At 36.5% G+C, this 13,453-nt stretch overlaps 1 protein-coding gene across 1 annotated transcript; it reads left to right on the plus strand.

The window, feature by feature from the left end:
• The first annotated feature begins 61 nt into the window (after window positions 1–61).
• On the plus strand, window positions 62–12,543 carry LOC106718212 (WD repeat-containing protein 81). The gene is made up of 19 exons (XM_045679676.1): window positions 62–295; window positions 366–1,242; window positions 1,631–1,790; window positions 3,391–3,550; window positions 3,794–3,918; window positions 4,163–4,338; window positions 4,452–6,947; window positions 7,111–7,286; window positions 7,772–7,959; window positions 8,096–8,171; window positions 8,345–8,521; window positions 9,276–9,436; window positions 9,522–9,785; window positions 9,926–10,133; window positions 10,456–10,611; window positions 10,778–10,912; window positions 11,391–11,540; window positions 11,879–11,985; window positions 12,176–12,543. Exons 1-19 carry the CDS (start codon window positions 89–91, stop codon window positions 12,405–12,407), a joined length of 6,231 nt encoding a protein of 2,076 aa, XP_045535632.1. The 5' UTR covers window positions 62–88; the 3' UTR covers window positions 12,408–12,543.
• The last annotated feature ends 910 nt before the right edge of the window (window positions 12,544–13,453 follow it).

A 13,453-nucleotide genomic window follows, 5' to 3' on the forward strand; every position in this document is an offset into this window, starting at 1 on the left:
GAATTATGTCAAGTTGTCAAATTCGAATACACTATGCATTTGTAAATGTTCATACGAAAACAAAACAAAGAATAACAAAAAAACTAAAATGGATACTATAGTAAAAGAATTAGACATAAATAGCAAAAATGTTTTCCCTACAAATAATCCAAATCTGTTTGTGGTAATTGTGCACAGCAATTGGTTAAAAAAATGGTTAAAAAACTTGGACATCGATAATTCTGTAAATAACATTGATATTGCATTACAACCTGGTGAAAGTGTTCCTTATCCGTGGCGTAAAATATTTATTAGGGTATGTATTTAATTTATATTTTGTTGTAATTACGCATGAAGATCAATATTATTGAGAATTTTTGTTTTAGGTAATAAATAAAAAGTGTTCCAAGGTTTTACCATTACCAAGGTACAAACTTAATGAGAGCAATCCAGAATCGCCTCTGACTTTTTCCTACTTACTGCAATGCATCTCACAAACAAATCAAAGAAATTTATGGAAAGAATCTTTTAAAAAGTATTCACAAAACAATGAGAATAGTAAAGATACAGCATTAGTTAATCTTCTCGAACACGATCAGCTTTTATCTGATATTATCCTGAGACTATATGGTTGCAACATAGTTAGGATAAAAAGCGACAGCAAATTAAATGAGTACAAAGATGTAATAATACCCAATAAACACATTGCAAAATCCTATGAGACCCATGTCAATTTGTTAGCAGCTCTAATCACTTTGGAGACTGATAATAACTATTTTATCATCTACCGAGGGCATTACGAAAATAGTTTGTTAGACTGTTTAAATTTCAGTCCAAATTTAATTGACAAAACTTATGCTAGAGGACTATTTATTGTGTATCAGTTACTACACATGTCTAAAGCAATGTGTGATAGAGGCCTCAGTGTGGGTTTGCTGAGACTTCAAGATATTTATCTGTCAGAGAATCTCTGGTTGCAGATCATTCCCCCTATAACAAATAACATATATTGTTTAGATAACTCTTTAATATATGAATATAATAGGAATAAAGCTAATAGCCAACCTTTGAATTTAAAAAATGATGATGTAAGTTGGCAAAAAGAAGCAGCCAAATTAGAGCAGCTCTGTATGCTCTGGACTAGGGGGAAAATCTCTAACTTGGATTATCTTCTACAATTGAACATGTTAGCAGGAAGGAGCGCCAGTGATCCTCAAGCACATTTCATGGTACCTTGGGTTACTGATTTTAATTCAAGATGTGGTAAGTGACAAAATTTTATTTACATAAATCTAAATTATGACTGTTTTTTAAACAATGGTTCTTAACATTATAGAAATGGTATAAAAAATGTTGAGCTTAATTATACTCAACAAAAAATTCAAATTGCATTCCCATTTATATTGGTGTGGAAATACATTTTTGTAGAGTTACGACATTATAAGATACTAGCTGTCGCCCGCGACTCTGTCCGCGCGCAGTTAAAAAATGGGTGGGTATGAAAAATAGATGTTGGCCGATTCTCAGACCTGCTGAATATGCTCACAAAATTTCATGAGAATCGGTCAAGCGGTTTCGGAGGAGTACGGGAACGAAAACTGTGACATGAGAATTTTATATATTAGATTAATCATGTAAAATTTATATTTAGGCAGAAATTGGAGAGATCTGAGTAAATCAAAATACCGTCTGAACAAGGGTGACAGGCAGTTGGACATGACATATGATGTGACAAGTGCCAACGGTCAAATACCACATCATGTGTCTGACGCTTTGTCAGACATCACTTGCTATGTGTACTTAGCAAGAAGGTGAGTTATCAAATTTTTATTTACTATTTAGGTGCACACTCTAATTAATTAATCAACATGATTTCGATTCATATTCTTCACCATTAATATGCTACAGCCTACACTAAGTTAGGAGTGAATGACATCCAGGTGCCTATTTATTTTTTATTTATTTTATTTATATAATCACGCCAACAGCATACATATTAAATGGAAACTTATTAAAAGTTCACTGATACATTGTTTAACTTTAGACATATTTCTCAATTTCCTCACATATATATAGAAGTTGCATCATGATGTTTTAGTTAACCGTAGTTATTTTACTAATATTATAAATGCAAATTTTTATATGGATGGATGGATGTTTGTTTGAAGGTATCTCCGTAACAGCTGAACGGATCTTGATGAAATTTGGTACAGATGTAGGACATAATTTGGAAGAACCCATAGATTATTTCCTAAGTTTTGGAGTCGCGGTCAAAAGCTAGTGTATTTATAATTGTAAAATCTTGTACTATTTCAATGACTTTCTTCAAACCAATATATGATTAACAATATTTGATTAAAATATCTATTAGCTTTTATTTAGTGACAGTCTTATTTACTTTTGTATGTTTAAGTGAAAGATAAACTGTACAATACAAAGTTAACTTATCACTATTAACTTTCCACAATAAGGTATAAATGTCTTGATAAGAAGATTTATTGTTCCATATTTAATATCAATGACAAATATAAACAAAGGAGGTTTTATAATTTATATGAAATCTATTAATAGGTATCTTTATGTGTCACTAAGGGCTCAGTTGACAAATAAAATACATATGCACGTAGAATAGATAATATTTCAGAACGAAAATAAGTGGCTGGAAGGTCATTAGAAATTAAAAATAAAATAAAAACATAAAAATAGAACTTCTATTAAAGCAGAGTATAAAAAGGGGTTTTGACAATACAAAGGTAACATCAAATTCATAAATAAGTAAAATAAATAAGAGAAATATCACAAAGATCACAAAAATGAAATCTTGAACATTAGTGTATCTGATTCAGAAATTATTTATTATATAGAATTGTTTTATAGATAAGAGTATATGGATATAACATGTGGTTTTTGTATATAAATAATAATCAACGATAGTATTCATTTCTGTCAATATGAACCTTGAATATGTTGATAAATTAAAAACATTTATGAGAGTATCTTATTTATACTGTTTTATTCTCAGCTAAAAAAAAAATTGCATGTATAAAAAATATTTTTTGGTGATGTTTGGACACACCTCCACCTCTTTCTACTATATTCAAATTCATCCATATGCTTTGATAGTAACGTTTTTAGCGGTACCCGCACCCTGGGAGAGATTTCTATGGCGTCCCCTTGTTTACCTTGTCTGGGGGTTATGTGAGTCTGTGTAATTCGCAGACTTGAAGCACCCCTTCTTGTCAAAAAAAATTACATAACAGCTCCTGCAACGAAAAGGATCTCGTGACATTTTTGATATTAACAGGAGGTCGTTAGTGAGCTATCAAAATTACAGATAACTTGTCTGTATATATTATTACAATTGTCTTTAAAGACGAATTCTGCACTAATAATGTTCGGTAATAATTTCAGAACCCCAAAGGAGATTCTTTGTAAATATGTCCGCAACAAGTGGGTACCAGCGGAGTACCCGGGTTCAATACAGCGCATGCAGGAATGGACACCAGATGAATGTATACCAGAGTTCTATACCGACCCAACTGTCTTCAAGAGTATCCATGAAGATTTACCGGTAAAGATCCGTGAAAAAACTACTTAAGCTAACATTTTTTTATATTTTTCTAAATTTAAATTCTTAAATTACTCAGAACCAAACTCGGATCTTAGTCTTTCTTAATGTAGATTTAATTCGATAATAATAGATATAGTGTGTCTTAGTGTCCAATTAACAAGTCAGAATGTAGTCTGAAGCTTTAGGGTTAACAATTTTTGTAGACTGCTGTAAAAAAAGACTGTGTAAAGAAGTATTTCACAGGATCTTGGTATACCATCGTGGGCCACCTGCGCAGAGGATTTCATCACAAAGCACAGAGAAGCGCTGGAGAGCTCCCACGTGTCTGAAAACTTGCATCACTGGATCGATATTACTTTTGGTTACAAGTATGTAACATATTTTAATCGCGTAAACACTTTACTAATACTCCTTGTTATAAATTCTTTTAACTATATTTTTTATCACTTATATACATTATTTTCCGTATTTCTAATTTATAACAACTGACCTTTGTTAATTGTTAAAGTTTTCTAGCTGTGATTACTTCCAGATGAAGAAGTAGGTAGGAAGTAGAATATTAATAAAAAAATCATGGTCACTTTTAGTGTCACAAAGTATTAAATTCCACAGACTATCCGGTTCAGCAGCAGTGAAAGCGAAGAACGTGTGCCTTACCTTAGTAGACGGTCACTCGCGCATGCGTCGTGGCGGCGCCGTGCAGCTCTTCTGCGCCCCGCACCCCGCGCGGAGAGCACGCGCGCCCCCGCCCGCACCCATACGTATGCGCTGGACCACGCCCAATGCTAGTGAGATATTACTATCCTTTCGTATTTTCTTTTATTGAAATTATCAAATTATGACAAAATCATGATACAAAAGTATTCATTTAGATGAACTAACAAACTTTATTATTTCACAGAAAAAGTTATCAAAAATGACAGTTCAGAAGATATGACAGAGGAGGAGGAAGAATCGAACAGCTTGCCTCAACACGTTTCTCGCCTCCAAGTTCCGTCGCAACGCGTCCGTTCTCGTCACAAAAGCAGCAGTCGAGCTCGGTCTCTCTCAAAAGCGCAAGATGGCGGCGATGACGTCATAACAGAAAATAGAGCGTCCTCACATTCCAGACATTACAAAGTGCAGCGCTCAGAACTAGGGAAAGGCGTTATATATCTGCCAAAAGAATTCAATCCCGCAGCGTCTATCCAAGCGCTGGAGGTCTTAGACAATTTCAGAACCAAGTGTTTCTTTAGCAAAGCGGAGGATAAGAAAAGAACAGCTGAGAACACACATAAACCAAATTTGTTACAACTACAGAAAGCAAAGGAAAATGTCAATGCGGGAAAGGAAAAATCTGATGACACAGCATTCACTAACCACATGTTCTTCGCATCTTACGATCAAGCTTACTTAAAGAAGTTCAGTCACGACGCACAATTAGACAATGTTCTAAAAGAGAGGAAGAATAGAATGTTCAACACAAGGTACACTACAGATGCGGCGATATACAAGCAGTTTGTTACTGAAAGTCGACAACAGGACATGTTGGTGATCGGATGTCTCATTGTGGAAATTTTCCTGCACGCGTACATGCGTCCACTGCGGACGAATAACGATAACTTTGTAGATAGATACAACAGTTGTCGAACTGTACTGAAGTACAACTTCAATTCGTTACCTAAATGCGTCAGCTATATCGCCTCATTACTTCTAAATGTTCAACCTCTAAGTCTCAGTTTCAAAAATGATCTCATACCGTTAGCAGAGGATACAAAAGCGTCGGTTGTAACAGACAAAGGTTTGCCACCACCTACTCCTGCGCAGCTGCTCCAACCTTTACTTATGCAGCATTTGATACCATTCCCACAAAGTTTTAACATTTTATACAATCTCATAAGCACGTTACACGAATACGAACTAACAAGCAACGAACTAAACTTACTGTACATGTACGAATGTGACGGTAATCAGTGTGAGAAATACAAGAATGTCGATAAAACTAAACTTTACTTTAATCAAAGAATCGCCGAAGGTAAAATTAAAACTTGTATAACACATTTGGAAGTTCTCCTGGAACAGATAAAGTGCGTCAACCAGATCGATGTCCTCGACATTTTCTTGTCCCATTACATCGAGTTACTGGAAAATAAGAACACATCTGTTTTAGCAGCTTGGTATCTCTTTGACACTGTAAGCAAAGCTTTAGGACCTGCGGAGACACGGAAGAAAATATTGAAATACATCCTGAATTTGTACGAAGATGATGATTATCTCTACGATAAATCAGAACAACATAAAATAACTGAAGTAGATTCTCTAACAAATGGAACTGTGCAAATGAAACACAAGTTTGTAAAACTGTATCATCATATTTTTCTTTTGCAATTGATAGTAAGGTTAGGACTTCAGTGCTTCCTGGACAATTTCACGCAGCATCTTGTTGAAGCTGTGGGCGGATATAAAGACGTTTGCACAGTCATAGGATCACCAGGTCACCTATGTCATAATCGTGCGATGGCTAACAAGAAACCGCGCTACTCCGACGACAATGTTAAGAATGCTCTAACCACCACATCCGATATCTTCTCCCCTGACACATCATATGGATCAGAAAATGTCGTCACACCGAACGTTGAGAAAACTATAGCCGAGGTTAATGAAGTCTTAAACGAAAAGGACGTTGATAGCAGAAGTGAAAATGAGCTGTTCCATTTTGAAAACGACAAAGACAGACAGCCCAGTCTTAGTAGCAGAAGCAAGTCTCCCACCGGGTCGGTTGACTCTAATACTAACAAAGAACAAAGCAGTTTACACACCCCATCCCCTTCTTCTGAGTACTTTTCGCCAGGGAATTCTAGATTCTTCACGCCAAACATTTCTAATCAATCAAACCATAAAGAGCCTAATAGCAAAGTAGATAAGGATGAAAATCGTGAAACTTCGGAAGCACCAGTAAAGACATGTATATCACCTCCAATTGATGTTCCACAGCGACCTATGTTCACAAGTTACTTGCACTTCGCCGAAGAAGATTCGAAGTCGGAAGAAGTTGATTTGGAAAATACTTCACAAGCAGCTGAAGATAAAGTTGAAGATATATCAAATGCGGAAACACAAAAATTGCAAGATGAAGACGATACTAAAGTTGATGATGAATCAGTTACTTGTAAAATATCTGATATGAGTTCTGAGAGTTTAATTTGGCTGGCGCATAGACTGGGGCCGGTGCTGACTTGTAGGTACATTACAAGAAATTTGCTCAAAATGCTCACACTATGCTACATCGGAAAGGAGAACCTCTCACCTTTGGAGACTGAACAGAAAGATGAATTCGATGAAATCTCAGTCGTGAATAGTAAAGTGGTGGGTGACAGGAATGCTATGAAAGTTATTGAGTGTCTTACATCAATTGTTGGTAAGTGTTTTGTTAAAATATTGAGTTCGCACTGTTTAAGAAAACCACAAAAGAATATTGGGGACTTGTCTTTTCCTACTATCCTGTCTACCTAATTTGCTTTCTTTATTCTATATGTTTCCCATAGTTTATAAAGTTGGTATCTTGATGTGTTGTGTTGCAGCGATGTACGGCGAGCAGCTGATAATGTTCCAGTACTTGCCGCACATGGGCGAGCTGATCGCGTCATGTCGCCGGCGGCTGTCCGCGCCGCTGGAGGGCGGTGTGGTAGCCTGTCTGCAGCTGCTCAAGCACCTGCTGCCCTACATGTCTGATGTCAAGGTCATGGAACAGCTGCAGGTAGGACCAACAACCACTATCCACAACCTCCACCAACTTCCAGACGAAGTGAAGAAAAGATTAGAGCCCGGATTGATAAATATAGGCGAGGGTTAGAACTCATCTGCTCGACAGTCCATATCCGTAATCGTCTAGTTCTCAAACTTTTTTGACTGCAGAAACCTTTTGGAACCTTTCTAAGTTTGATTATTCTAGGCCCTTGAATTTGTAATTCTTTTTTTTGTGTCCCACTTCAGTTCTCATTCCAATTTTTTGTAGGTACGTATTATAAATCTTTTGACGTATTATTACCCCCAAAAAGTCTTTGCGACGCCCCAGGGCTCCGCGAAGTCCATTTTCATTATTTAGTGTAATAAATAACATTAGTAAGTACGTAATGGATGTTGTTCATAGTTTCTTGTAGTATTTATTTCACAACGTCTTTGCGAATAGGTAACGTGTAAAGCACTTTTTTTTAAGTTTTTTAAAACTATTTCAATTGACAGGATACTTTCTTAAAATCGATCCTGCAACCGTCACTCCGGCTGGCATCCACAACTCGTTGCGCGTATACAAATGGTGCGACAGCGCGAGGCGCGCTCACTCGCAAGCTGGTTGACGCGTTGCACGCGCTGGCATTACGCGTCGGCCCCGAGATGAGCCGACGGCATCTTTGTGTGCCCGCGCTACAGAGGTCAGCACACAAAACTAATTGGATCTGAAGTTGTATAACTAGTTTTTTTTTAATTTATTATAGGTTCGAACAAGTCTATCGAGGTCTGATATACTTTGACTAAGTAGGCATTAAAATTTCATTCATTCGATTACAGGTTCTTTTTAGCCTTCGATAAAGCTACTGGAAAAGTTGATAACTGGCCGAAACAAGATGAAATCAATGGTGATAAGGTAAATTAACAACTTATCTCTAAATCATTGCATATTTATGATTCCATCTCTTTATTTAATTATAAATTTTTCTTCTACCCAACATTTGTAACTTTATTTCTGAATATTGTTTCTCATCTGTTTATAGAATAATTCGTTAACTCCTGACATTGTCTTTCCCCTGTATTGTACAGAGTGTAGAGCAGGAGAGCCGCGAGGGCAAGGTGGAGGGTTTCCTGGAGATCTGCCGCGACGGCAGTACGGCGGAGTGGGCGGTGCGGGACGGACGTGTGGTGCGCGCAGACCTGCCGGAGCTGGCCTGCTCGCCGCCGGACCTCGCGACCGACGAACACGACGCTAATGGACTTACTGTATGTCATACTGAATGATCTGAATGGATGAGTGAAGGAATAAGTGAATGAAATCCGTGATATGTTCAGCTCACATTACAATAGTGTAATGTCCTACAAAAATCGAATTTAAAAGTCGAAACGCACTACGAAAACGTTATACTAGTTGTGCCCGTGACTTTTTCCGCGTGAAATACTGACTTCGGGTAGCATTTTTAATGACTTAGGCTAATTATTTTACTTAAAATTATAAAATATTACAACAAAACATATTAGACTTACAAAACATTCATATAAACTTTACATATTCCCATAAAAAAATTTCATCTAGAAGTTTTACAAACTTTGAATGTCATATTTATTTATATAAAACTAGCTGTCGCTCGCTACTCCGTCCGCGCGCAGTTAAAAAAAACTTAATAGGGGTATGAAAAATAGATGTTGGCCGATTCTCAGACCTACTCAATATGCTCACAAAACTTCATGAGAATCGGTCAAGCCGTTTCGGAGGTGTACGGGAACTAACATTGTGACACGAGAATTTTATATATAAGATTAACAACATAAAAAAGAGACAAGCTTCTAACTGTAAAAATAACGTTACTTCCATACATATTTCACCCCCACTTTCAACCAATTACAATCCTTTTTTCGCGTTAAAAAGTAGCCTATGTCCTTTCTCAGGCTCTGGACTATCTGTATACAGAACTTCATTTAAATCGGTTCAGTAGTTTTCGTATGAAAGCGAGACATACAGACAGAGTTACTTGTGCAGGCTCAAGAGGAGCTACTTGTGGTATTCAATGAGGAGCTGGCGTATCGCACCCACAGCACCTTTGCCCGCTTCCTGGGCGCGGACAGCCTCGAGCGAGCGCTCAAGAATGCGGACACTGTGCGGACGTTATGCAATAACTATAAACAAATACACGCCATCAGGTGAGTTAAGACAGAACATGAAAATTTTGACCCATTTATTGAACCCTATTTTATTTAGCATTGTTTATTTTTCAAAAACTTTCAGTTCTCCCCTCCATATAAACCAGCAAGGGAAGCGTTTTCAATCGTCATTCAGCGATGATCCTATCAGTCGCAAAACGGCTCTTACGCCCACAAGAAGTGATCTCTCCGACAACGGCAACGGATCTGGTAACAACAGCTTCGGTTCCAATGTTACACTCGTCGGCAACAGGATAGATGTCGCTGCGGACCAGGAAGATGAAATCGGACAAGGATGTGGATTTGATGCTGTCGCGTATAAGATGGCTAACGGCGTGAAGAGTGAAAGGTGAATTCCTAACAGTTTTACAGCCTTATAGGAAACAAGAAAAATACACCATTATCGTCTCTTTCCAACTTGACATTTTACACATTATTGTCAGTCAATTATGAACTCTAATACAAAACAATAAAATTGATTTTCCCCAGACATCTTCGGGGTGACTGGTTGATCTACTGGGAACATGAGATCGGACGACCGGACAAAGATGCCCGCTTTAACCTGAAGCAGATCAAACTGCAGACATTCCTTGGACACACGCACTCTGTCAAATCTATACACTGTCTGGACAATGAGAACAGCTTCATGAGTGGATCTAAGGACAAGACTGTGAAACTATGGTCTTTGAGGAATCAGGTAAGCAGTATATATTGGTTGACAGCGTCCAGGTTAAATACACTCATTCGTATCCGTGTGTACGTACATGTATGCGTTCGTACGTAAATGCGTGTTGTTTTTGCTTGTTTATATAATTAACTAGCTGTCGCCCGTGACTCTGTTCGCGTGGAATTAAAAAATAACGTAATAAGCAGCCTATGTGTTCTTCCAGACGTCTCCTTCTATACCAAATTTCGTCAAAATCCTTTGAACCGTTCTGGAGATACCTTCAAACATCCATCCATCCATTTAAACTTTCGCATTTATAATATTAGTAAGATAGTTTGTTTATATTCTATAGGGAGATGGCAATGCAACTAGTCAATGCAACTGGACTTACACGGGTCACAAGAAGGGCGTGTTATCCCTAACATTCTTAGAGTCTCTACGTCTGGCTGTCTCCACTGACTCTATCGTACACATCTGGGATCCCTTCATGGAGACTGTGGTGTCGCAGGTTCGAAAATAAATTGTTTTTTTTTTCTCTACATTTGTTATGAAAATAATATTTTATGAGGGTGTTTAAACCTCTGCTCATTGTTATAGAGAATCTATACTAAGTGCTTGCTTTATAAACCTTTAACAACCGATTAACATTTCTGAGTGTAACAATTTTTTTTCAGTTGGATAATATAAAGTCGGCAGTGAGTATAGTGCGTACTCTACCCGGACCATCTACAGTAGTGGTGGCCGCCACTACAGATGCCACACTGCGACTCATCGACGCCAGATCTCCTTATTCCTCCTACGAGCTGAAGGTAGGATAGATCTGTTTCACTGTAGTCTTCCATCATGTAGCTTATTCTACTACTTGTATTTTATATTAGTGATTCATTAATCCTACTTTACTGAGATTTCATAAGTCGCTATTTTCACCTATATAATTTTAAAATCCCAATTGTATTGCCTTGGTATTGATATATTTTTGTATATACAGAAAATAACTGTTCCAACAATTGTCTGTCTCCATAATAAAAATAGAATCCACAGTTGAAATGTAATTGGGTATATATTTTCTGTCTGTGCGTCCCCTTCGCCGTGGTTTAAAGACATACAAAACATCTACAATTGATCAATGGCAACGGTCGCTTCCCTATTTCAGCCAGGTGGCAGTTTGCTCGTTTGCCATCTACCTTTAATGTAAAAAAAAACAACTATACAAAATATATTCCTACAGAGTTGACAGATTGTATTGGTAGTGAAGACTCATGGTAAGTGATGGTTGTTTGTCTCCAGTTAGCGACGAGCGCGACGACGTTCATCCGCTGCATGTGTATATGCGCGTCGGGCGCGTGGGTGGCGTGCGGACTGGCTGGCGGACATGTTGCTGTACTCGACACGCGCAGTGGCCGCCCGCTTGCCGCATGGCGCGCACACGACGCAGAGGTCAGTGTACTGTCTACACAGGCACACGCACGAACACGCACGCACGTATAACGTACGCATTCGTACGTATCTACGTACTCATACGTACTTATCTGGGCGTAGACATTGTGGACAATAACATACTTGGACAAAAGTGTATTGTTATCCCGTTACTATATAAAAAAAAATAGCGATTTGTTTTTTCAATACATTATGCAGTATGCAGATATTTTACTCGAATGCATATTTATGAACTAGTCTAAAAATGCAAACAAAATTTCCTATGTACTATCAAATATAAGTTCTATATGTTAAAATTTTTAATTTTTGTATTTTCTTTTATTTTTATTTATATGCAGGTTTTACGCTTAGCTGCAGTGGATGATCATAGATTATTGAGTTCGGGACTGGACCAAGTGACCGCGCTCTGGCGGGTCGACGATGGCGAGTTGATTGCGCATCTCAAGTGAGTACTAATTTTATTATAACATGGACATGCAATAATGAATATTAACATAATAATTCCAAAAACCAGTATTTTATTTTACAGAACGCATTAACAAAAAATGTATATATCAAAATTAATAAGTCTTAATATTTGTAACATTTTTAACGTCTTTCTCCAACTGTAGTAACAAACACGCACATTTTACCAGGGGCAGTACTGAACCCGTTCACTGCCTTTCTGTATATTACAACGAGTTAATATCGGGGACCACAAACAATCGCATCGGAGTCCACACGTCATTGGATCAAGACGCCTCGTTCTCCTCAACTAAACTACGCTCTGACACATTCAAAGGAGTTCTGACATGTATGTCAGTGTTGCCACTCAATAGACTCCTACTGTTAGGTAGCGATAATGGTACTATAAGTTTACTTTGCTGATATTATTAAAAAGTTTTTGCATGTGGTTTTTTTTTTTAAATTAAATAATTATGCAAATGTCAAATGCGAGCTGGTCTCCTTTTAATATGCCAAGGTTATTTTTTTATATTATCAATGAAATGTATACAACAATAGTGTCGCAGACTTTTTAAAAAAATATTTTTTGTATTTTTTTTCCCCCTAGTTGGATTTTTTATGTGAATTTTAATTGGCATGTCCGAATACAAAACTTGTTGCAGTTTATTAAATTTATTTATTTCAAAAAATCTGACAATGAACTAATGAAAAAAATTAAAAAAACAATTTTTAATTTTTCTTTTAAAATATTTTTGATTTTTTATTCATAGAAGTGTATATTCGATGTAATTATTATTTTTATTTATTTCATAATTGGTTATTAAAAATCGTATTTATCATGAAATATTGTAAAATATATTTTACTTAATAACGTTAGTATTTACAGAAGTGTACCATGAAAAGTAGATTGTGATATAATTTAAGTACATGTAGACGTTACGTTTTAGTTTTTATTAAAATTAATCAAAGGAATCCATAAGTTTTTAACCTAAAAAATGAAAAATGAAATAAAAAAAAACACGTAAGTAAACGATATTAAAGGAAAAATACATACAATAAATATTCCTTTTTTCGAGTTTAAAGTTTGATACAGTAGTTTTAGGAGAAGTAAGGTAAGAGGTATATATTTTTTTTATAGTTTTATGTAACCTCTTTAATGTTGTGGATAAATGTTTAAAAAGGAAGAAGTTTTTAAGAATTTTCTAAATTTAAATTGTGGCTTTCGACTGTCATGACATTTGTATTGCTGTCTCTGTTATTTCAAAGAAGAAAAAAAAAGAGATGACAATATGTCTCGTATCACTGCAGTCGATAGTGAGTGTGTGTTTTTTTATTCTTTATTCCAAGTTATCATTCCATTTTTAAACGTATCGTAATGTTACTGATATGAACTAATTTTTCACTATTAACTTAATACAGTACAAAATAATTGTTACCAAAGTTATTTTGGATTTAAAATTATAACGGCC

The sequence above is a fragment of the Papilio machaon genome, chromosome 10, assembly GCF_912999745.1.
Source record: "Papilio machaon chromosome 10, ilPapMach1.1, whole genome shotgun sequence".
NCBI classification, from domain to species: Eukaryota; Metazoa; Arthropoda; class Insecta; order Lepidoptera; family Papilionidae; genus Papilio; species Papilio machaon.

Coding starts and splice junctions, on each gene's coding strand:
- LOC106718212 (XM_045679676.1), top strand. CDS start 89: ATGGATACTATAGTAAAAGAATTAGACATAAATAGCAAAAATGTTTTC. Junction 4,339..4,451: donor CTGGACCACGCCCAATGCTA/GTGAGATATTAC, acceptor ATTATTTCACAG/AAAAAGTTATCAAAAATGAC. Junction 6,948..7,110: donor GTGTCTTACATCAATTGTTG/GTAAGTGTTTTG, acceptor GTTGTGTTGCAG/CGATGTACGGCGAGCAGCTG.